Source organism: Misgurnus anguillicaudatus, unplaced genomic scaffold (genome assembly GCF_027580225.2).
Source record: "Misgurnus anguillicaudatus unplaced genomic scaffold, ASM2758022v2 HiC_scaffold_27, whole genome shotgun sequence".
Lineage (NCBI taxonomy): Eukaryota > Metazoa > Chordata > Actinopteri > Cypriniformes > Cobitidae > Misgurnus > Misgurnus anguillicaudatus.
The window spans coordinates 729,503-752,499 of NW_027395277.1; the positions used below are offsets into that span (position 1 = coordinate 729,503).

Here is a 22,997-nt window from a genome sequence, read left to right on the forward strand (position 1 = left end):
AATGACCGTCACTCAACGTGAAGCAGGAAATACATTTTCTAACCCACGGAGGAATGCGAGGAAAAACGCGGGGAGTGACGCGTGCTGCAGGCGAGCACGAATGCTTGATAAATCTGCGATTGGTTTTTAAAATCAGATATAAGGTAATACTGATGATAGAATATGTTTGCGTTTTTAATTCAGCATACAGTATTGATATATTAATTTAGGATGGTTTGCGAATGAGCGTGGGCTTTGTTGTTTATTCGTATCAAGTTAGCTGTGCAATGAATGTATAAACGTTACGGCGAACCATTTTTTGTGAAATGTTGGAAGAATGGCGGTGATAAAAACAGACCACGGAGGAAGGAGACAAAATGTCTGCCGTCTATTCTTAACAAACGGGAGGTCTTTATCGCACCTTCCTTTTTTATTTTTTGAGACAGACTATTCTTCAGCACATCTTTAAACAATATAGTTCACGTTTAAATGTGCTATCAAACTATAAACAAGTCCACACTACATGGGCTCTATTACAAAAATAAGTACCTTATGCGGTCATACGCGTCTATTTTTAACCAATCAAAGGACGCCATTTGTTTCGAGAATATACTCTGGGGTACAACAGAATATTTTTATTTCAATCTCAATCAACAATACAATGGTAATCACCTTCATTTAATAGAATTAAGGGCAAAATACAGCCACCTTGTGTTTTACTCTTGGAGTAAAGGTTTAATATAACTTAACAACCATAGATTTCTGGTTATGTTTTTTTGCAGACATTGCACTCATGCATTATAATACAGCAACCATTCATGAAATTAATTCATACATTGACATCAGTTAGTCGCAGAAATGGTAATAAATTGGTGTTGAATGCTCAAGTGTTGATTCTTCAGGTATCTTCGGATGTTTCGGTTGATCTGCAAATCTTCTCATGGACTCAGCAGCGTATCCTAGGAATTGAATATATTCATTATTTAAAGTGATTGCAAAGTATAAATGATGACAGGGATCTTGTCAGTACACAATAGGGATGGGTCGATAAATCGGCTGATGATGCTTGCTATGCTTCTCGATGAATTACGGTGAATAGCGCTAGATCCAAAAGCCAGAGGGCGCTCTTGTGCAGAAACTCAATATGGGCCGCAGAAGAAGAACCATTTACTCACACATCTCCAGGAATTAGCATATATTTATATCTATAGACATTATATACGTAGACACCTCATTGACTGACGCTGCCTATTGGAGCTGACGTATCAGCGCAGCCGCCATCTTGGATGGGTCCCCAGTGCGCCCCCTGCATTTATTTCTACTGAGGAAGGTGTATTGCCAACTACAATAATCATAACTCCTCAAATTTTGACTGGATTTTCACACAATTTGGTTACACGCAAGTAATGTTACTTACAATGACATAATATTATAAATGATAAAATAACCAAAATTATTGTTTAGTCTTACTTGTGAAAGGTAATCCCATGCGATCTGGTATCAATACTGCGGCGGTTGTTGCAACCGCAGGATGTAAAAAAATACGAGCATAGTTGCTCGCTCTCCGTTGACTCCTATTGACTCTGGTGTTAGCGTTGAATGAGGTGACCCAACCAATATGGCGGCGATGCTGGATTGCGTTCCAGCACATCATGAGGCGTCTACGTATTTAATTCTATGTTTATATATCTGTTCTTCAAACCTTTTCAGGTATTTTCATGATAATAAAGAATATGTATGATGATTATGTTTGACGAGTGTTGTTTTTTCAAATGCATGTTAACTTATAAACGACTCAAACTAACAGTGATTTCAGATCGATAAGGACTTCCTACTGATCAAAAGCTGAAGTACATGAAGCTGTGCATAATATCGATTCTGCAATTCGTTATGGACCAGGCTACGCTATTATTAGTGTGTATCGGCATTTATCGTCCCATCCCTAGTACACAACCTATATACTAACTACCTTTTGGAGATCATTTGCTTGGTAAGAACGAGATTTTGATGAAGAGAAGGTTCCACGGAAACTCATCAGGATGCAGATAACCAGAAGCGAAATGCTGACCAACAAAAGGTGATACCTACATACAGCTTTTTCCTCCTAGTTAAGGAATACAGAAGTAAAGTCGGTTACACAGGATGAATAGTTGTGCGAATAAACTGTTATGAAGAAAAGCAATAAAGAGTCTTCTACCTGCGTAAGCATGACCGTCAGGCTTGGATCTTCTGCGAACTTCATATTGAAGCAGTGTGGGGAATCATGCTTATTTGTCTCAATGGCAACAGCCCTAACAGGTGATGTGGTATCATCTACGTTCCCCACCAATGAGCATTCGGGGGGTGACCTGAAAAGTCAACAGGTTAGCTTGCATGATCTCATTTTTAAGAACGACAGTATTAGACATATAAGCTCCTCACGGAGTCTGAGGAAGAACATGTGTGAGGGCGGTGAGCTGCAGACAGGTCATCCGTGGTCCAGTTTGGTTGTTGGAAACATCACTGTGCAGGTGAAGTGTAATGTTCACTGTTGTTTTGGCTGCATCTCCTGAGAAATATATTGGGAATAAAGCAATATTTGGCCCCAAAATGAAAAGAGTCATTATTTACTCATTCTCATGATGTGCCACATATGAACATAAAACTGCATATAGCTCCAATCTAACCTTTCATGCCCAGCTGGCTGCCCAACATTGTAGTACTAATGACAATATCAGATCGGATGTCTCCCGTTATTACCAGAGGAACCAGTAAAGAAACATGAGAAGTGTTCATGGAAACGTTAGTTGTAATCGTGTCTGCGTGCTCCACCATACGGGGAGAGTCTTCCTCCAGATGTGCATCTGTATCATTTAAATGTGTGCAGAACCTGAAACCAGCAATAGCACCAAAAACCTGGTTCCAGTCCTAGAAAACAAGTGCATGATTAAGTTAAGAAGAAAGCTAACAGAATACAACAACCCTAAATAGTTATATAAAACAAGCATTAACAATACATTGTAGGAACTAAGGGAATACTCACTAAACTTATATCAGGGTTCTTTATATCCTGATACCGAGAGTAAAGCCCAAAACTAACAAAAGTTATAGAGAGAATCAGTATGCACAAGAAAAACACAACCACAGGAGGATGTCGAGACAGCTGATCTCTCAAATTAGATACAGGCCTCCAATGACCCATAATGCACCAGTTGCGATGACGCCACCTGTGAAGTGCAAACCATACAAAATAGTCATGATTGCACACAAAACTATTATTACTATGTTACTAACTACATAGACGATTTATTTTAAATTGACTTAGGGTTACAGTTAAATCACTTTATCAATGTTTAACTCCATCCTCCTCGAGTCACGCGCATATTTGTTTTGAATCCGAGTAAGATAATCGCTTACCTTCAATGACATTCATTTGACCAAACGTTTTACTGGTCGTGGTGTAATATTAAAGATGCTTAATACCTAAAAGACGCAGATGAAAATTACAAACATTTGATAGACAGCGATTTGGGTTAAGGCTACGCAAGCAGCGTCCTCACAGGTAAGTTTGCCCGCAAGCTAGTCTTCCAAAATAAAAGTCTCGATACAGACGAACGCAATACGTCTCATACGAGCCAGTTATTTGCATTCAGAGTGTTTATCGCGTGCGGTCTAAATTATTTTCACCACTCATTAAACGTGTTAAAATTACATCTTAAAACGAGTTTTGATTTTAAGAACTAATACTTCGAGCATCGGTTTTTTTGCCCGCTCTTATTTTATAAAACAGCGACCGGAAGTGTTGTCCACTGTTTCCCTCTGGCTCCTCAAGTCAGTATGCTAACTCTTACTGATTGAATGAAATCACCTAAACATTAATATAATATTTGCGTACTGAAATTGGAGAAAGTGAACAAAGGTGAGTGTTAATGCGTTTAGACATTTATATGTTTTACGATGCACGATTAATTTGACGCGTTTAAAATGGTTTAGCTGTTACTGTAGCGTAAGCTAACCCATTTGTTATGAATTCAGCACAGTTTAATAAACTAGTATAATATTATGTAAGCTACAGATTCGTAACGAAAAGCACATTTTCAGTTAAGTCAGTCTATATATTAACGTTAGTCTGCTGGAAGAAACTCTGTTTATGTAAATATAAAGTGGCATCTAACGTTTACCGTTTAAAAACGTGGTTGATGTCGATGTATAGCAAAATTGTTTCTGTTTGTGCCCACTTTCACATAAATAAAATACATGCCCAGGTATGTATAAAGGTCTTTATTGAAGTGGTCGACCTATATGTTTTTTTTATGGTAGTATTGTGGCCCAATTCAGTGTTATCAAATTGCATTATTTAAATGAATTTCTTTGTTATACAGAAAGTGCTTATTTACTGGGATGTTGGTAGGTTTGAATCTGACACAATGAGAAGCTATCTATCGTTCCTCTTTTGTTAATTGATTAAAGAGATCCTGGCCTCAAAATATGCAGTGACCTTAAAATATAACCAAATGATCGGTCTGACCAACATGTCTAAACTAGGGCTCAAAGTACAATGTATGTTTTTGTTAATGGACTTCTTTCTTTTCAGTTTGTTCTTCCTTGACGTTTCAGTCATGTCTTCAGACGCAGTGAAGAAGAGAAAACCTAAAGTGATCCGAAACGAAGGCGGCACTCCAGAAACCAAACGGAGTCGAGAGGGAGATCAGGTGAGATGCTGTGATGTCATTAACACCTGATGAGGTCAAACATTTTGTGTTAGTGGATCTTGTGATGTGATTTAAGTGTGTTTTTTTTGCTAATAATTCTCATGTCTTTATGCAGCTCAGTGCAGTCAGTAAACATGTCAAATTGAGGAAGGTCAGGTTGAGGGAGGTTCAGGTACACTCCAGCACGTTCCATCCACACATTTAGGCTTTAAGATGTCATTCTTTCACGAGTTGTGTTCAGATGAGTAATGTTGTGATGCTGAGCTTTCCAGTGAGCGCTTACTGTGATTGGCGTGTCTAGGTCACGTGTTCTGCAGGACTTCTTCCTATTGGACAGAGGAAGCTGTCTGCAGGAAAGAATCAGGTTCTAATGAGATCCATCTCCTTTCCTATCTCACCTCACACATTCCTTGTTGCACATTTTGGTGATGTAGGAATCATATCTGGGTGCACCATATTCACAAAAAATAATATCTGGGTCATATTTCACCCCCAAATTAACTTTTTCGAATATATTAAGCCGGTAGGCAGGATTTGTGTTTTTTTTTGTCTATTGCACTGCTCACTCTCTGTGTGTGTGTTTTTTTTTTTAGGATGTGCGTGTGTATAATGAGGAAGTGGAGCTGGAAGGCAGAGATGCACAGCAGGATTATATCCTGTATAAAGACACGTGTGCCGCTCTGGCTAAACTGATGGCAGAAATCCAGGAGCTGAAAGCCAGCGGTGCTAAAGACGGGGTGAGTTCACCGGGGTGCACAGTTAGGGCGCAGTCACACCAAAAGCGCTTTAAACGCTTGCAAACGCAAGGCGCGACGCACTGCCTTTTTTAAAAAAAGAGCAGTGCGGCGCGGCTTTTCATGTTGCTAAGCAACCACCGAGTCAGCTGTCTTGTCAATCAAATATTGAAGCGTGAGCGCTCTTTTGCTGTTAACTGTCATATTAGCAGAAACTTTAAAAAGAGGACGCTTGCTCTGACCTTGTTTGAGGGTGAGAGATGCATAAACACGCAGGAGAGCGTGAGCGAGTGGAGTCCGGTTCTTCAAAGCAACTGTAAACTTCACTGACCACAACGTAAGGCCCGCCTCTCCCCTCATTCGATTGGACAATGGAAGACGCGAATGACGTCAGGCGCTTTCTCCGCTCTCAGCGCTCCTTCAAAAACGCGTGCGCGACAGGCGGCAGAAAACCGCAAGGCGCTCGGCGCGCATAAACAGCGCGCAAACGCGCCCTGCCCATAGAATATCATTCAAAAAAGGCGCCTGCAACTGCCATAAACGCTTTTGGTGTGACTGCAGCCTTACTCTTTATGTGAAAAGTGATGATGAATGGATTGATGCTGAATTTTGGTCTTTATTATTTATATACAGAGTGTGGAAATCGAGGAGAGACGCAGACAAAGCAGTGTTCATTTTATTACTCTGAAGAAACTCAACCGTCTGGCGCACATGAGACTGAAGAAAGGCCGAGATCAGACGCATGAGGTATATGGGCTTGTTAAGTCTGATGTCATGCACCACTTCTGGGTCTGACTGATCTTAAATGCTTAGGGAAATAACAAAAATCACGCTAATATATACTCGTATTATAATGCAAAACTACCAAAAACCTAATTTTAATCTCCATAACAAAATCCGAGATGATCAGACATGGACTCATAGACATTTATGAATTATTAATATATTGCTGTCTGTTATTTCGTGAGCCTGGAGACTGCAGTGTACACTGAGTTTATACATTTTTTGATTAAATGAATAATATGTAGTGCTAGGCAAAGATTAATCGCGACTAATCGCATACAAAATAAAAGAGATTTTTTTTTCCATAATATATGAGTGTGTGCGGTGTGTAATATATTCATGTATGCATTTAAGAAACATTTAAATGTTTTTATATATTTATTTATATTTCCCTTTTTTATTATCTTTTTATTGAAAAGGCAAATTCCCATCACATACTTTAGGTACAACTTTAGTTGTTCAAGTACATAGGTAGGGATGAATAAAAATATTTCAGATGAATTTATCAATATTGCCTTTCTGAAATTTCCTTTTACGGACCAATATTTTTCCATGTTTTCCATGTTTTATTTATATATAATGTTTATTTATTATATACAATATATAATATAGAATATATACAAATAGAAATAAATATACAACTGGAATTATATATTTATTTCTATTTGTATATATTCTATATTGTGTATATATATAAATAAAAATTATATATAAATAAAAAATTTGTGAAATTAATTTATGTATGCAAAAATCACTCTTATTTTGTATGCGATTAATCGTGATTAATCTTTGCCCAGCACTAATAATATGAATAAATAGTGCTCATAAACAGCTGTTTAAACGGTATCATCTATTGAAATGAGTGAAGGCTTGGACCCAGATACAAACATAGACCTACACACATGGTTAGTCACAAGTTTGTAATGCATACAGAAATGTATTTTTCTCTTTTAAATCACCTGTCTAAGATGTCTTATGGGTAGAAAATTAGCATTTTTATATGTGGATAATTATGTAGTTACAGTCAGGTACATTTGGTGTCCAAAGTATTATTTGGTGTTACATTTCTAAATATCATATTGTTATGGCCTGTAACGTCTTGTGAATAAGTATTCTTGCAGTTTTGTGGTGTTGTATGTAGCGCCTTTGTACTAAAATAACATTGTTTAGTTTCACTGTGTACAGTACTAGCTGTTTATGGTTGAAATGACAATAAAATGTGGCTTAACTTGACTTCAAAAGGAGTTTAAACCGTGAAATACATAGTTTATTTAGCCGACCCTTTCTCACTTGCTTTCACTTTGTCCACAGACGAAGCAGCGTGTTGATGTTCTTCACCTGCAGCTTCAGAATCTTCTCTATGAGGTCATGCATCTGCAAAAAGAGATCGGCAAATGTCTCGAATTCAAGTGAGTGTTGAAGATGAGCTTGCACATAGACAGAATGTTATACTTCATATTATAGCTGTTTTTAATAGCTATAAAAATTACTTATCATTACCTAGTTGGAAGTCCTGCTTGGTACACTGATAAAAGTAACCTGTTTGAAGTTGAGGTTAATATGTGTTTATGTGTGTGTCAGGTCTCAGCATGAGGAGATCGAGCTAGTCAGCGAGCAGGAGTTCTTCCAGGAGGCTCCAGAGGAGATCTCACGACCTCACATCACTCGAGATGACCAACACCAGCTCACCCTAGCTCGCCTGGACTGGGAATTGGAGCAGAGGAAGAGGTGACATGCACACAAGTTATTTAAACTACCACTGAATCATGACCACGAAGAAGCATTTGATTTAATCCGCTCGTCGGTCTGTCACACAGGTTGGCGGAGCAGTATAAGACGTCTCTGACCAGTAAGGAGAAGATCCAGAAAGCTATCGAGCAGAAGAAAGAATATCTGAGCAGCCTTCAGCCTGGACTGCAAAACATCATGCAGGTACAGCCCAAAATCATTTAACTTGTGATTCGTTCTTTCTTTAAAAGTGTCTCCCAGACTTTATTTCATTGCAGTGCATTCTCTGTGTGTTTTTCAGGCATCTATACCGGTGCAGGAGTATCTCTCGATGCCGTACGAGCGCATGCAGAAACAGGCCGAGGTGGCGCGTCACCTGCCCCCTCCGCTTTACGTGTTGTTGGTGCAGGCGAGCGCGTACGGACAGGCTTGCGGTAAGACACACACCCTCGCTCTCTCAGACCACATTCAAACAATGAAGGTGACATCATGCGATTGTTTGTTTTAGACAAAAATCTGTCCGTGAACATCAGTGGAGACGTGGACGAGGCCAAAGCTCTCTCCAGACGCCCAGAAGAATCACAAGGTGTGTGTCTGTGTGATCAGTAAGTCTCATTTGTGTGTGCATGTGATCAATGTGTAATTTTTGTGTGTCTTTCAGATGATGAAAGTGATTCAGATGCTGAAGAGGAGCAGCAGAATACAGTAAGACTCTTTTATTCATTCACTTTTTTTACTCTTTAGATTGCATCTTCACTTTCTTTTCTGCTGTGTGTTCAGAAGCGTCGCAGAGGAACAGTTGGCGTTCAGATGGAGGACAAGCGTAAAGAGATGTTAAGACGTCACCCTCTTTCGCTTTGCGTGGACCTTAAGTGTAAAGGTGTGTGCGTTTGATAGACCACTATAAAGTTGCTGTTTTTTTTTTTTAATCATTAAAAACGGTGAGATGTTAGCTCTTGCAAAAACATAGTTTTTTTGTCAACAATGATTCAATTGCATTCCTAGTATTTTGTTTTTGTAGTAGAAACATTTTTTGGTTTTCAAAAATGTAGAAGTTAGCAGGACACTGGTTCCCTCGCCAAAAGCCCATTCATTTTCCCGTAGGCTATTGGTTCGTTGCAAAAAATACGCTCTGTGTTTAACAAAAGTTTTGCCACTTAAACGTTTTGTCCAACAAGATTGTCTTTTCACAGATTTCACCACCAAGCTTCTAACCTCTTTAAACTTTATTAAGCACTTTTAAAAACATGTTTATTGATAAAGAAATACTCGGTGGATGAATCTTTGTTGGGAATTGTGCCCATGTTGCATTATTTTTGAGATGTTTGTGCATGATGAATGAAGATGATTTCATTGGGTTGTGTTTCTTTCTCTCTCTTCAGACAACAGTGTTTTGCATCTGTACTTTTATTACCTCATGAACCTCAACATACTCACTGTGAAGATCAAAGTTTCCACGTCTGTGGATTTGTCAGGAGCCATCAGTTCGGGGTTTGTAACATCTCCAAACATCTGGATATTTGTTAACAGTGATTAGTCAACAGCACATGGACTTTATGTTTGATTTTCTCTAACATATACCGTGTGTTTCACAGGGAGCTGATGAACTCGGACAGTTTGCTGAACTGTCTTTATGCGTCCGATCACGGCCGGGAGACGCCCAACCCTGCCAACCGTTATCAGTTTGATAAAGTCGGGTAAATCTGCTTAATAATAATAATAATAATAAAAACCTTTAAATTTGAAAGGTGATCCAGATATAATCAAATATAAATTAACACATCTTTGTGTGCAGAATCAATACATTTGAGGATTACGTCTCAGAATTGGGACATCCGTACGTTTGGGTGCAGAAACTGGGCGGCCTTCAGTTCTCACAGGTTTGTGTGGGTTTACCTTATATTTTGTAATAAATGACCTTTTTAAACAGACAGTAGTGATGTATTGAGATGTTTGTTTCAGGCTGAGATGACGGGTAACGCTCTTAGTGCCAGTCACATGGAGAAAACTATGAAACTGCTCAAAGGACGTCTGCAGGCCAGACTGGCTCTACATAAACAGTTCAGCTCACTCGGTACACAAACACGCATCACTTAAGTTTCACATTCGTATTGCATATTGCACGGGTATGCATTAGTTTTCATAAACCTAATATGTCAGTTGTCTTAAAATCACCACCAGAGCGTTGTCTGTGGTATAACCATAGTACACTTTGAATTATTTGAAAATAATTCACACCCGCAATGTAACTTCACTTCACTTACCACCTTGGGTGTGCATTATTTTCGAATAAATCAATGGCCCGTCATCAATTAATCCTTACGTAATTGTGCAATGAATGAATTTATTAAATGAAAATGTATCTATTCCAGAGCACAGCATTATTCCAGTCTCCAGCGAATGCCAGCATCTCTTCCCTGCCAAAGTGGTTTCCGGCCTCACACGCTGGACCATGATGAGCTACCAGGAATTCACTGTGCGTTTGCACCTACGATTGTATGGTTAAAAAAATACAGTTTTTAGTTTTTTGAGTGTGACTGTGGTTGTTTGTTTTACAGGAGTTGAGCTTCGTGCAGCACCTGCTGAAGGTCGGTCTGGTAAGCGAGACGGATCTGTTCTTCATGGCTGTGGTGGAGAGAGGCACGGGTGAGAACTGTGCTCGTATGTACCCAAATATTTGATTGACAGCATTGAGTGTGTTCCACATTTCAGTTTTAACTAAGAGACGCAATCACTGGAAAGGGATCAGTTGAGGCCTTATAGCCTTACTGTGCGTTCACACCAGACGCGGTAGAGGCGTCAAGTTGGACGCTTGAACATTTTGAGTTTATGCACTTCATTCGCACGTGAAATTCTAGTCATTCGAGACATTCACGTGGAAATTCGCGTCATGGGAGGGGCTTCTGCGACTCCGCTCGCTTCCTGTAATCACGTTACTACTAGAGCAAGCTCCTGATTGGTTAACGTGGTGCGATTTTACGCCAAAGTTCAGATTTTTTAACTTGTGCATTTCCTGAGGCAACGCTCAATTCGCGCCATCATTGCGTCAATTCACGTCATCAGCGCGTCAATTCCGCCATCGTGTCAATTCACATCATCAATGTGTCGATTCGCGCCATCATAGCGTCAATATGCGTCATCAGTGCGTCAATTCGCGTCATCAGTGCATTAATTCGTGTCATTCTCACGAACGAGGCATATTTGCATTTACAGCACAGCGCTAAACGCCTCATTCGCACAGCGAGACCTCCAGATGCGCGTAAACGCATCATTACATTGACTTAACATTGAAATAATTTGTGCCAGACGTTCTGTTCGCGTTTGGTGTGAACGCAGCATAAAAGCTAAAATAAAACACGCTGTTTCTCATCTCATTTTAATCTTGAGAACCTATAGAGTAGTATTGCATCCTTCATATGTCCGAGTCTTTAGTTTTATCAGATTAATAAAAGAAAGATCAGCTCTAGTGATTGTTTCCAGAAAAGCATGAAATCCTGGAGGCGCCCAGCGGGAGGAGAGAGTCACGAGCAAGCAACACACACAAAACATTATCCTGCATAACTTATAATTCACTACATGTTCATGTCGTTTACATTATATGCACTTACGAGCCAATTCCCAACAAAACATTTGATGCCGTTTTACTTACCGCCTGTGACTAATGCCCGCCCCATTTTAACGAAATCCAGCGTTAAACAAACACACACGCAAAACTCCACTACTACCCCGGATAAACAAACTATATGCATCGTTTCCATAATGCTGGCTTACTTTGAAAGCTGAACAAGGCTTTCTTCGTGCCATTGTTGATTCTTGATATTTACTTGTTTTCGCTTTCACTCTGATTGACGTGGGCATGCTTTACATGGGTATTGCCCATAAAAGGAATATGGGGTCAGTGATGTGTAACTGGTACCCATGTTCAAAAAACCTTTCTGAAACTTGTAGGAAAGAGGAGGTGTTTTGACACTTTGCATTTGTTTAGCATGAGGATTACAACTCTTTAACTGTGTTAATAAGTCAGAAATAGCACCCCCCCCCCCCAAATGTCAAATCAAGGGCTTTCTTGAAAAGCAACGTTAAGTTTTAAAATTCTTTTTATTCTCTATCAGCTCGTCTGATGGCCGCTGTGGTATTGAACCCTCGATATCCCGAAGTCGCACCCCTCTTCTCGCTCACTCTTCACTGGAAAGGAGAACGAAGCGGCCGCACGGACGATAACCTCCGGGTACGATTTTTACAACCCAAGCATGAGAATATCTCTTCAGATATTTACCCATTCATGCTATAATGATTTTGTGTTTGATTCAGGCGATAGAGAGCGAGGTAAACATCTTCCGGGGCGAGCTGCAGGGGCCACGCCCAGGCTTCCAGCTTCTGACCAATCAGATCCAGCGTCTCTGTGTGTGTCTGGATGTGTACCTGGAGACGGAGAACCAAGTGTGTGATGGTTCGGAGGGACCTAAAGAATTCCCGAGAGAGAAGATGTGCTTACGTACTGCCAGGTAACCCACACACTTTAAAGCTATGATAGACATAACAACTTGACAAATAATTATATTAAAATTAAATATTGTATTAGAGAACTTACAATCATCTGTTTTTTTGTTACTTTCAGGGGTCCCAGTCGCCTGAAGCCCTTTAAGTACAATCATCCTCAGGGCTTCTTCAGTCATCGCTGAACTTTTGGATATGGAGATGAAAAACCTGATCTAGTGTCATTTGGAGAGATCTCATCCTCACTTCTCACTCTCTTCTCAGTTTAGCTTAAATTTTCACCTGTATTTCATGTTTTGGTAATATAATGTGAATTAGAAAATAAACCATTGATTTTGATAAGAAAATGTGTCTCTATTTTCAAATCTAACGTCATTTTTATGTTGAGTGTGTTCATGTAGATCAAGAAAGCTTTCAGAAATATTATTACATATCTGGACCTTTTTGAATTCATCTGGATTACATTTAACTCTGACATAATTGCAAAGTCATTATTTATTTATGCTATTTTCAGATGGTTTAATTTTTAATTACCGGTATTTGAATAATTTAGTAGTACTCATTGTCATGGTTCACAAGATGTTGCAAACCATAACAATATAATATTTTCTATAAAGGGGGTGTTGTAAAGCTGAAAATGACTTAATTTGATATAATCACCCATTTGTATTTAAACCTTTGCCTCAAAGCATTGAATCTAAAGCACTTAATTCACTAGCCGAATTAGTTTGAATTATACGATTTCAGAATTTAGAAATGCAAGGTACAATCAATTAAAAGTCTTTGAAATTAAATTAGAAAAAATACCTCATATTGGTATTAGGAATGCTACTGAAAAGACAACATTTATTTCTATTTTAAAAACATCTCTTGTGTATTTATACAAATATTTATAATGGTAATACAAATATTAATCATGGTGTAAAGTTATAAACACTATTTCAAATTAAAGCAACATATTCATATTAACTGTAGCCCGGTAAAAAATACTCCAATGAATATTTCTGTGAATATATAAATTAGTTTTAATATCAATATGTTTAGTATTAATGGGAGTTTAATCGTGTCTGCACATCGTCTTGGGGACTCTTATTTTGAAGTGCCGAGAGCTTTTCCCGTCACGTGACTGTTGATGCACACGGGCTGTCAAACCTGCATGTCCACATCATCTCTGATAAAGACCATGAACGTATTTATCACACATTAAACTCGTAAATTAGACAAATATCGGGTAAGTGTTTGAATTTACGGCAAATGTTATTTTGCATAGGCGTGTTTTTTGCATTTTGGATTTAAAGCTGCACACATAAGAAATACTGTAGTATTTACTATAGTAAGCTGCAGTAAAATTCCTAGATGCGGTAGTGTTTTGAAGCACACCATAGTATTTCGAAGTATACTATAGTATTTACTACAGTTTAATTAAGTATAAGTAATTTAACACTACAGAATACTATAGTATACATTAACAAAGTGTAGTGATTTCTATTGTGTAACTTACTAAAATTTACGACAGCTCATACTATAGTATTTTTTAATGTTTGTAACTTACACAGTACCGGTGCATTTAAAGCTGCAAATAAATACGATTTTTAATATAGTAACAAGCAGTGCTTTTACAGTCCAGCACAGCTTGTTAATAAATCACATTGTTGGTTTTAAGACTTTTCTGTTTCTCCTCCAACAGCAGAGGTGCTGAAATGAGAGCAGATGTGATATTTCTGCTCATCTGTCTGCTGGTTAATGTTGTCAGAGGCACATTATCAAAGACAGATGCCAAAAAAGCAAATAAGATCCAGGAGGCTGAGGTTAGACCACGTTTAACATTTAGCAGATATTAACATTATTATACAGTAGCAGAAGCAAGACATGCTGCAGGTCTCAGGTGATGCTGCTTGATATCATGTCTGTCTTTATTATTTGTATGTGTGAAGACGACAATAGCAGATCGTCCGGTACAGGACCGGGGTCTGGTGGTCTCGGATCCTCTCTGGAGAGATATCGTGAGGGAGGAAAAGCGTTTCTGTCCTCAGTGTGTCTCCACACGACACTTTCAGGGATCTGTACTGGGTTACATCACACCTGTGAGTTACACAGAAACAGAGATCTATTTAATGTCTGTCTATCTGTTTTTTCCCAGTTTTATACATTTAATTTTTAAATAACTTTATTGGCTGGATTGATTTTCCATGGCCGATTTCAATTGCCGATTTTTCTCAAGCAAATGTGCCAATTTCTGATTTTATCTTTGTTTGGGCAACATGTACATGAACAAGATGTTAATTTGCTTGCTAAAATGTAAAACTGGCATGTAGCTATTTAAATAAGAGTCAAAACATCAGCTAAAACCAGCCTAAGCTGATTTGCTGGCTTTAGCTGGTCTCCCACCCTTGTTTTAGCTGGTTAAGCTGGGGTAGCAGGCTGGTTTTAGAGGGGTTTTGGCCACTTTTTAGCTGGTCTTGGCTTGACCAGGCTGGAAGACCAGCTTTGCCAGGCTGTGAGGACCAGCTTAAACCTGCTACCTCAATCTTAAACCAGCTGGCTAAGCTTCCAGCCTGTTCAAGCTTGTGGGTCAGCTGGTTTTCCAGGCTGAATAGCTAAAAAGTGTCCAAAACCCCTCTAAAATCAGCCAACTGGGAGACCAACTAAAACCAGCCAAACAGCTTATACTGGTTTTAGCTAGTAGAGAACAACTGCATCTTAAGCAGAATGAGTAAAATGCAACATACTTGTGGCATCAGATGATGTTTTTGTTTCAAATTAGATTGAATTTTTTCTCATGAAATCCAGACTTATAAAGTGTCCAGCATCAATTTTTTTTAAAAAGCCATTTAAGCAAAAAATTTTTGCACATATGAGAACTGAACTCAGTATAATCATTATTTTTAGAGGATTAAAAAAATATTTCCTAAATAATTATTTACATTTTTTAGACTATCATTATGATATTACATTAAATATATGTATTTATAAACTCATGTTTCGGTAATGAGAACTAAAAAGTTGTGTAGGTACTATGAGAAACAAAATTTCAACTTTTATCTGGAGAGAAAAAATAAGAACTGCTTACCTGGTAGCCATCTTGAGTGTCACAGTTAATTATGTCCCTTCCAAACATTTTTTTTTTAAATGTTAGTTCCTTGAGGGCTTAAACAATGACTGAAAATTGTTGCGGAGGATGAGAAAAGTTATTATTGTCTCTACATTTACCAATGATCACCAAATACCTCATGTTTCTTTACTGTAAATGTTTATAGTATAACATGCACTGAAGCTTTTTATTTTTAATTATAAATATTTTCATGTCAAAGAACCCAAATCCAGTCATGGACACGTTGCAGTAATGACAAATTTCCCCTCAAATGTAAAAAAAACCCAAAATTGGTTTGTATGATGTCATTTGAAATCATGTGCGAAGTAGTACGTAAAGAGATGTTTGTAATTGCATGCTTCTTATTTTGATAGCATTTACTTTTTTTATCAAAATGTTTTATGACACCTCATAACTCTAAATTCACGAGAATCACCCAATTATATTTTTTTCATAGTTTAATAATTTAAAAGGAAAAAGGCAGACAAGAAAATGCCATCAAGATTGAAATAAAGCAAAAAAAGTGTGTTAGAAAGCAAAACCATCCGGCTCCAATTTCCCTAAATATTCCCAAAGCATCCATACACATTCAGATAGGATAGAACTAAAAATTGCATGACATCATAAGTTTTTTCCAAAAATGTTATAAATGCATATTTATATAAACATTACTTATATACGCACCCACTGTATATATTTTGTGACATTTCTCTTGACTTGATTATTTGTCTTATTCATTCATATCCCCTGTGTCTCAGTGGAACTCTCATGGATATGACATCGCCAAGTTGTTTGGTCCCAAATTGACATCTTTGTCTCCGGTGTGGCTCCAGCTGAGACGAAGAGGACCAGAGAGTTTCCACATCACCGGCCTGCATGACCACGACCCAGGTCAAACCATGACTTATAACATCTTCATAATCATTAGCAGTACTGTATGCACAGATTTGATTTAAAACTTTGTGTCTCAACAGGTTGGGTCAAAGCGGTGAGGAAAGCCAACAAGAAAAACAAAATATGTGAGTGTGAATCGAATCAAATGATATAGAATACAAGTTCTCCATCTGATCTCTCTCTTTCTCTATAAAAGTACCTCGACTGTTGTTTGATGGATGGTCCTATCAGGATTACATGACCGTGCTGGACAGCGAGGATGAGATGGAGGAGTTGGGTCGAGAGGCGCTGGAAGTGGCAAAGGTTTTGTTTAATCTCAGACTAGCACGGCACGATCACACAGAAAGTGTTTGTAGGGCTGTCACAATGATTAAATAATCGTCTCATCGCGATTGTTTGACCTCATCGCGATGATTTCAGATCACCGCAATGATTGCACATCTCTCTAAAAACACAAGGGGGAGCTGCAGCACCTGTATAAACGAGACAGTATCAGATTACTTTTAAATATGTGTTGTGTGTATTAATATTTCATGCCAGAATAACCTTGCAAATGTATGAGAATTAAATGTCAAAGCAATAAAACAGGCAATTAATCGTGATAACCGTCGCAATTTATTAGGCAAATAACCATCAATTCATAATCGTGACAGCCCTAACATCTGACCTAATCATTCTTTCTCTTTTGTGTGAAATATAGGCTGAAGGTTTTGATGGATATACACTGGAGTTATGGAGTCAGTTAGGAGGAAACAAGAGAAAGTAAGAAAGAGAGAGAGAGCATGTGTGTGTGTTTACACTAAAACATTTCACAAAATCCTCTATATTAGTAAATCAGCATCTCAGTACTTGATTTCTTAAGCATATTGTCATGTGAGATTTGTGTGTGTGTGCTGCAGAGAGCTGGCACACCTGGTCACGCACCTGTGTGAAACTCTACAGGCGGGAAAGCTCACCTGTGTGCTGGTCATCCCTCCTGCAGTCGCACCTGGGTATGTAACAAACCAATTGCTTTCCTGTCATCCTTTTCTACATTGCATTCATAATAAACAAATCTTGTGTGTTTGTTTGTGTTGTGGTCAGTACGGCTCAGCCGGGAATGTTTGGTCAGGAAGACTTTGAGAAACTGGCACCTGTGGTGGACGCTTTCAGTCTGATGACCTACGATTACTCAGGCCCTGGAAGGTCAGACACGCTCACACACACACACACACACTGTGTTTATCTAGTTGTTTAAACTTATAAATGACTTGTGATGGGGTCTTTTTGGTGTAAGGCCCGGTCCGAGCTCTCCTCTGCCGTGGGTCAGAGAGTGTGTCCTTCAGCTCGCTCCACAGAACCAGTGGAGGAATAAGATCCTGTTGGGAATCAACATGTACGGTCTGGACTTCAGCAGTTATGGCGGGGCAGAACCACTGCTGGGGAGCAGGTCAACACTTTTGTTTTTATACAGTATATACACTCACCTAAAGGATTATTAGGAACACCTGTTCAATTTCTCATTTATGCAATTATCTAATCAACCAATCACATAGCAGTTGCTTCAATGCATTGTTGAATCAATGCCACGTAGAATTAAGGCAGTTCTGAAGGCGAAAGGGGGTCAAACACAGTATTAGTATGGTGGTTCTAATAATCCTTTAGGTGAGTGTAGATTTATACATATTTGCTCTTTTGCATATATATTGATCAGATTTTCTTTTATGCAGATATATTGAGCTGCTAAAAGAAGTGAAACCAAAACTCCAGTGGGATGAAAACGCTGGAGAACATTTCTTTAATTTTAAAAGGTTACACAGAGTTACACTGTAATATAATTATAAAATCCTTTTTTATCAGATGATATGAGATCGACTCAAAGTTTCTTTCATTGTGTTTCAGGAGTAATGGAGCGAAACATGCTGTTTACTTTCCTACTTTAAAGGTTTGTACAAATCAGTCATAATGAATTATGGGTAATATGTTCAGCTCTGAAAATATCTCTCATTTCTAGTTTCTCCAGCTCCGTATTGAACTGGCAGCTGAACTGGGAACAGGAATTTCCATGTGGGAACTGGGACAAGGATTGGATTATTTCTATGACTTGTTGTGATCAATTCAAGCTGTGATTAAAACCTTAACTGTCCAATCTGCTTCCGAATAATAAAGTGTGATTTATGAAAGCACTTAAGATATTTATGATGATATCATTGTTGAGCATGCCAATAAAATTATTTTTTAACTACACCAAGAGCTTTCTTAAAGTGATGTTTATGAATGCAATCATACTCGATCATGTTCATAATACTACTACTCTTTTTTTATTATTTATGTGATACATATTAGAAGGCATCATTACAAGTGCACAAAACATTTTGGCCATATAAAGATATTAACATAATAAATCATAAACAAACACTGATACAGTACATACTTATGTGAAAAAAACATTTTGACATTTGATATTCATTTATGAGATTTTCTTTAAAAGCATTTTTATATTACAGATATAAAGTAGGGGTGAGCGGGACACAAAAAACGCATGGTTAATTGTACACGGCTACTTTACATATTTATACAAGGCCGAGCAATCTGTGCTTTTGGTCTTTATCTCTTACTGTCAGAAGATCTGTGGATTTGTGAAAAGTTTTGATGTGTTTTGGTTAAGATATTGAACAAAGACTGTTTTGGAGGCATGAAAGTAAATTTCTTCATCTTGTGTTTTTTTTTCGATTTCTGAGTTGGGTGTGAAAGTCACCAAATCCAATCTTGTATTATTTTAATAACATTATTTTGAAACATGTCAGCAATTCCTAGTAACTGATAGCTGGGATTGAAAACATTTTTACACGGCGGGGTTAGTTGTCACACAATCTCAGGTATACAATGATAATGAAATTCAAAATGATAACTGTTAATAACATATCGGGGGAAATACCTCAAAATTAAGATTTTTTTGTCTTAATTGTGCAGCACTTTCAAAAAAAATATACTTATATACATTGATGCATAATACAAGGATGTTTAGATGAAGGATGATGGATGGATGAATGTGTGGATCTATTATAGGCAGATATATAAACAATATCCACCTTTAGTATATAGACAGAATTTTATTGAATTATTTGTGTTTAAACAAAATTTTCTAGCAGGTGTTACAACAAACCCTTTCTTTGTTACAATAAACCCCATCTGGGTGATTCTCACGAAAACGTGGTTTTAAAAATGTCAAGCATGAAAATGTAAAAATTGCTTAAATTTACTTTTTTCCCACCAGACATTGAAAAACAAAGTCTGGAGTAAATGGGAACATTAATTTAAAAACTTTTACTTATCATTTAACACTTTTTGTAACATAATTTAAAAAATTAGTCCTAAAAAATCTCATTACCGCAACAGTCAGAAAACATCAACACTGACATATTTTCAAAATGACATGACAAACCTGAAAGAACATAATTTGGAGATTCTGCACATGCATTTAAAATCAAAGTATTATGCTTCTATTAATTAAATTAACATTTAATAAACATCTGTTGCGCTAATGATAATCAAAATGTCGTGTAAGCATTCTGACAAGACAATATTTCAAATTAACTGTAAAAAAATGATCTTACCTGGTAGCCATCTTGAGGTAACTGGTCCATGTGCTTGGTCACTCAAAATCAAACTTTATTAAAATTCTGTATGTGTGCTTAAACTGTTCTCAAAAAGTGTTGCGGAGGATGAGAACATCAGGCATGGACACATCATTTTCCTAATTTTTCTTCATTATTATTACACATGAATATTCAGTAAATATTTTTTCTGTCATCTAAAGTAGTCAAGCAAAACATCCATTTATTTTTTTTCTTAATATTTTTGTGTTAATTTGATTAAATTACAACATAACGCATGTTCAAACACAGCCGGACACATTGCGGTAATGAGAATTTCAGCAGAAAATGAGATAAAATTTACAATTATAAATTCTTACGTTGAAATCACACATTGTGCAAGGTAAAACACAATATTGTGTTTATTCTGATGCTTTTTAATGTTACTATATTACACATTTTAAAGCTAAAATCATTAGTGCCGTGGTGTTTCAATGGTTTCGTGAGAATCACCCACCTATGGGGTAATGTTTGCACTCCTGTCATTTTTGGTGTAATTGTACGATAACGGTAGGACCCACAAACAAACTTTATGTGTTTATTTGTAGCAGAGATGTGTGTGTTGACTGTAAAAAAAAAATGATCTAACTTAAATATTTTTTGAATGACAGCCAAAGTCAAAAAGCATTAGTTTGTGCCCCCGCTCTCCCCAAACATTGAAATGGTTATACAAAAAGTTATATATATCATTTTTTTAATTTGATGGTTAAGATTTTCCATACTGACTGTAGACATTATTGATGTACATGTGACTTCACAATCTATGATGGGATCTCTTCTCTTGTTCATCTGCTATTAAACATCAGAATCAGATTATTGATGGCTACGACCGAGGACTCATCGTTCTGCCCGGTCACCAGATGTCGGTCCAGAACCACATGAACAGCATCCTCAACGCTTGCTGTAAGGGAAACAATTTATCTCATGTTAAAAATCAATACAATATGACAATCCTCATTCAATGCATATGTATGTGAGACAGCAGCTTTGTGTTAAACTATACAAGTCATATACGGTAGATGTGACTATGACAGTATCGATCACAATCTACTTTCTTTGGTAACTGTTGTGACCTCACCTGTGTAAGATCCACCGTTGTCTTTAATAAAATCCTCCACGATCAGTGGCAGGTTGGCGAATTCTGGAGATCGTACGAGCTCAAATACAGAAGGCTAAAAAACAACAGAAACTACAGTGATTCACAGACATGTCTATGTTATGAATTCGTTTTATGATTCATGGAAAATGAGCACATACGCCAGTCATACTGTAACCACTAAATATCCACTTCTGTTCCTCTGTGGCACAGCAGAGAGCAGCTACGCCCTGTCCAACAGCACACACGGGCTCTACAACATACAAACACACATGATTCAAACCAAATCTCTGTAATCTGTGTTAAACTGTGTTTAGATATGTAAAGTCTTACTTTTCTGTGATGTGAAGTGAGACAGGATTCGTGCGAGGGAGCCGCTGTGTGCGAGATCTCTTAGGGCCCCTGGACAATCGGGAATCAACAGCGAGTCGTAACGTGCGCCTGAAACATCACACATTACAACTAAAAATGTGAAACTGAACTTTTGTAATAAGATATGTGCTTATATAACATACAAAAACAGGCCCTTCTGATGGTTTCTAATACAAATACCATTATAAACCATCAGATGTGCAGTGTTTAAACCAATTATAACTATCATTAATAGTTTTGTTAAGAGGGGTGAAATATATCATTCGAACCATCAATTGACTCCAGCTTTGTTGGGTTGGCGTACGATGTGAGGTTGAACTCTTGCACCCATCGGGTTGCACTTTCATCCACACAGACAAAGTCAATAGGCTTCCCCTATTAAACAGAAAGAAACAAAGATATAAAAGTACAAGTAAAGTGGCGTAGTTAGGACATTAAAGGCTAAATTTTGGTAGTGTATGTCGCAGTGTGTGTGTTCTCACGCCAGGTGTCGCTGTCTGCAGGTTAAACACTGAACTGCACAAAGTAAAACAGTGCTGAAGTGATCGAGCTGACACTCCTGCAGGTAAAACAAAACACAATTGGTACACATTAACAGAAATTGGCCAGTTAATAAATACATTTATAATAATACATATCTTTAAATTGACACATTGCTAAACTAGTCATGTGATCTAAGCATCCTTGTCATTAATCCTTCAGTGCATTTACATGTAATACATATTTTCTTTTTTTTAAGTTACCAACTGTGTATTTTTAGAAACATGTGGCACATGCAATCGTAAACATAATGTCGTCATGTTCGCAGTCTTACCTGCAGATGCAGCACTGGCCACAATCAGACATGTAGGTTTAGATGTCATTATTGATGCTTTATATCACCTTTAAATCACCGACAGTTAAAGTGCGATCATGGAAATACAAATCGCAACAATGACCTACTAAACACATGTGATAAAACTGAATAAATTCCTTGAATTATTGTTAAACACACAGAGAACTGAAATCATTTGATCAGTAGATTGTTTTGAAAGGTCCGTCTGTTATAAAGTTCCGCGTGCAACAGTTCCGGGGTAAGTAGTTCCGACGGTACAGAGTTGTGAGGTACTTGCCAACCAAAGTGTTTAAAATCCGCAATATGACCTTAAAATTGAGTGTATGGTTTAGTTGTTGATCGTAAATATAGTGTATATGTCACCTTAGCAAGCGAGTTGTCTTTCATCATTTAAGTCGATGGGACTTGATTTCGTGTTACTGAAATAAAGTCCCGGGGGAGTTGTAAATAAGTGACTTTACTCATACTTTCAGTCATACTTTTTAATGGTTTTGAAATCGAACACACTGTTTCTATATTTAATAAAGCGTCTGGGCTGTCTGTTAAGTGTAAGTTATATATCAGTTATGTTCAGGAACTTACGTAACGTTAACGATACCGCAGAAAACCATTCAGTGTATGTGAAAATTTTGAAAATTAAATTAAATGTTAAAATGTAAGAT

The 22,997-nt window shown here is 37.7% G+C and overlaps 4 protein-coding genes across 13 annotated transcripts; 2 read left to right on the plus strand and 2 right to left on the minus strand.

Annotated features, from left to right (window-relative positions):
- The first annotated feature begins 45 nt into the window (after positions 1-45).
- LOC141362487 (THO complex subunit 5 homolog) lies at positions 46-12,759 on the plus strand. 8 transcript variants are annotated; one of them, XM_073864603.1, is made up of 22 exons: positions 46-143; positions 4,553-4,670; positions 4,786-4,842; positions 4,972-5,034; positions 5,264-5,407; positions 6,038-6,151; positions 7,499-7,596; positions 7,769-7,915; positions 8,005-8,119; positions 8,217-8,349; positions 8,424-8,501; positions 8,577-8,620; positions 8,696-8,795; positions 9,298-9,406; positions 9,511-9,612; positions 9,711-9,795; positions 9,878-9,989; positions 10,288-10,391; positions 10,474-10,576; positions 12,028-12,143; positions 12,227-12,420; positions 12,534-12,759. In XM_073864603.1, exons 2-22 carry the CDS (start codon positions 4,578-4,580, stop codon positions 12,595-12,597), a joined length of 2,175 nt encoding a protein of 724 aa, XP_073720704.1. In that variant the 5' UTR covers positions 46-143; positions 4,553-4,577; the 3' UTR covers positions 12,598-12,759. The 8 variants fall into 8 exon arrangements, with proteins under 8 accessions (XP_073720704.1, XP_073720709.1, XP_073720703.1 ...); XM_073864602.1 differs by lacking the exon at positions 46-143 and adding an exon at positions 3,726-3,877; XM_073864605.1 differs by lacking the exons at positions 46-143; positions 4,786-4,842 and adding an exon at positions 3,726-3,877.
- LOC141362488 (transmembrane protein 248-like) lies at positions 600-3,534 on the minus strand. The gene is made up of 7 exons (XM_073864609.1): positions 3,376-3,534; positions 3,002-3,185; positions 2,646-2,886; positions 2,401-2,527; positions 2,177-2,327; positions 1,949-2,083; positions 600-938 (listed from the first exon to the last, which is right to left on the minus strand). The coding sequence occupies exons 2-7, from the start codon at positions 3,158-3,160 to the stop codon at positions 918-920; spliced, it is 834 nt and encodes a 277-aa protein (XP_073720710.1). The 5' UTR covers positions 3,161-3,185; positions 3,376-3,534; the 3' UTR covers positions 600-917.
- Positions 12,760-13,500: 741 nt separating the features above from the next.
- Positions 13,501-18,623, plus strand: LOC141362496 (chitinase domain-containing protein 1-like). 3 transcript variants are annotated; one of them, XM_073864658.1, is made up of 13 exons: positions 13,501-13,643; positions 14,100-14,220; positions 14,347-14,496; positions 16,262-16,394; positions 16,478-16,522; positions 16,594-16,700; positions 17,098-17,159; positions 17,297-17,389; positions 17,481-17,582; positions 17,674-17,826; positions 18,107-18,187; positions 18,279-18,321; positions 18,391-18,623. In XM_073864658.1, exons 2-13 carry the CDS (start codon positions 14,113-14,115, stop codon positions 18,487-18,489), a joined length of 1,176 nt encoding a protein of 391 aa, XP_073720759.1. In that variant the 5' UTR covers positions 13,501-13,643; positions 14,100-14,112; the 3' UTR covers positions 18,490-18,623. The 3 variants fall into 3 exon arrangements, with proteins under 3 accessions (XP_073720759.1, XP_073720761.1, XP_073720760.1); XM_073864660.1 differs by having other exon boundaries at positions 18,282-18,321; XM_073864659.1 differs by having other exon boundaries at positions 13,519-13,643; positions 14,103-14,220.
- Positions 18,624-20,710: 2,087 nt separating this feature from the next.
- LOC141362498 (glutamine amidotransferase-like class 1 domain-containing protein 1) lies at positions 20,711-22,617 on the minus strand. The gene is made up of 7 exons (XM_073864663.1): positions 22,315-22,617; positions 21,983-22,059; positions 21,770-21,875; positions 21,462-21,569; positions 21,290-21,381; positions 21,111-21,204; positions 20,711-20,933 (listed from the first exon to the last, which is right to left on the minus strand). Exons 1-7 carry the CDS (start codon positions 22,361-22,363, stop codon positions 20,818-20,820), a joined length of 642 nt encoding a protein of 213 aa, XP_073720764.1. The 5' UTR covers positions 22,364-22,617; the 3' UTR covers positions 20,711-20,817.
- Positions 22,618-22,997: the final 380 nt, after the last annotated feature.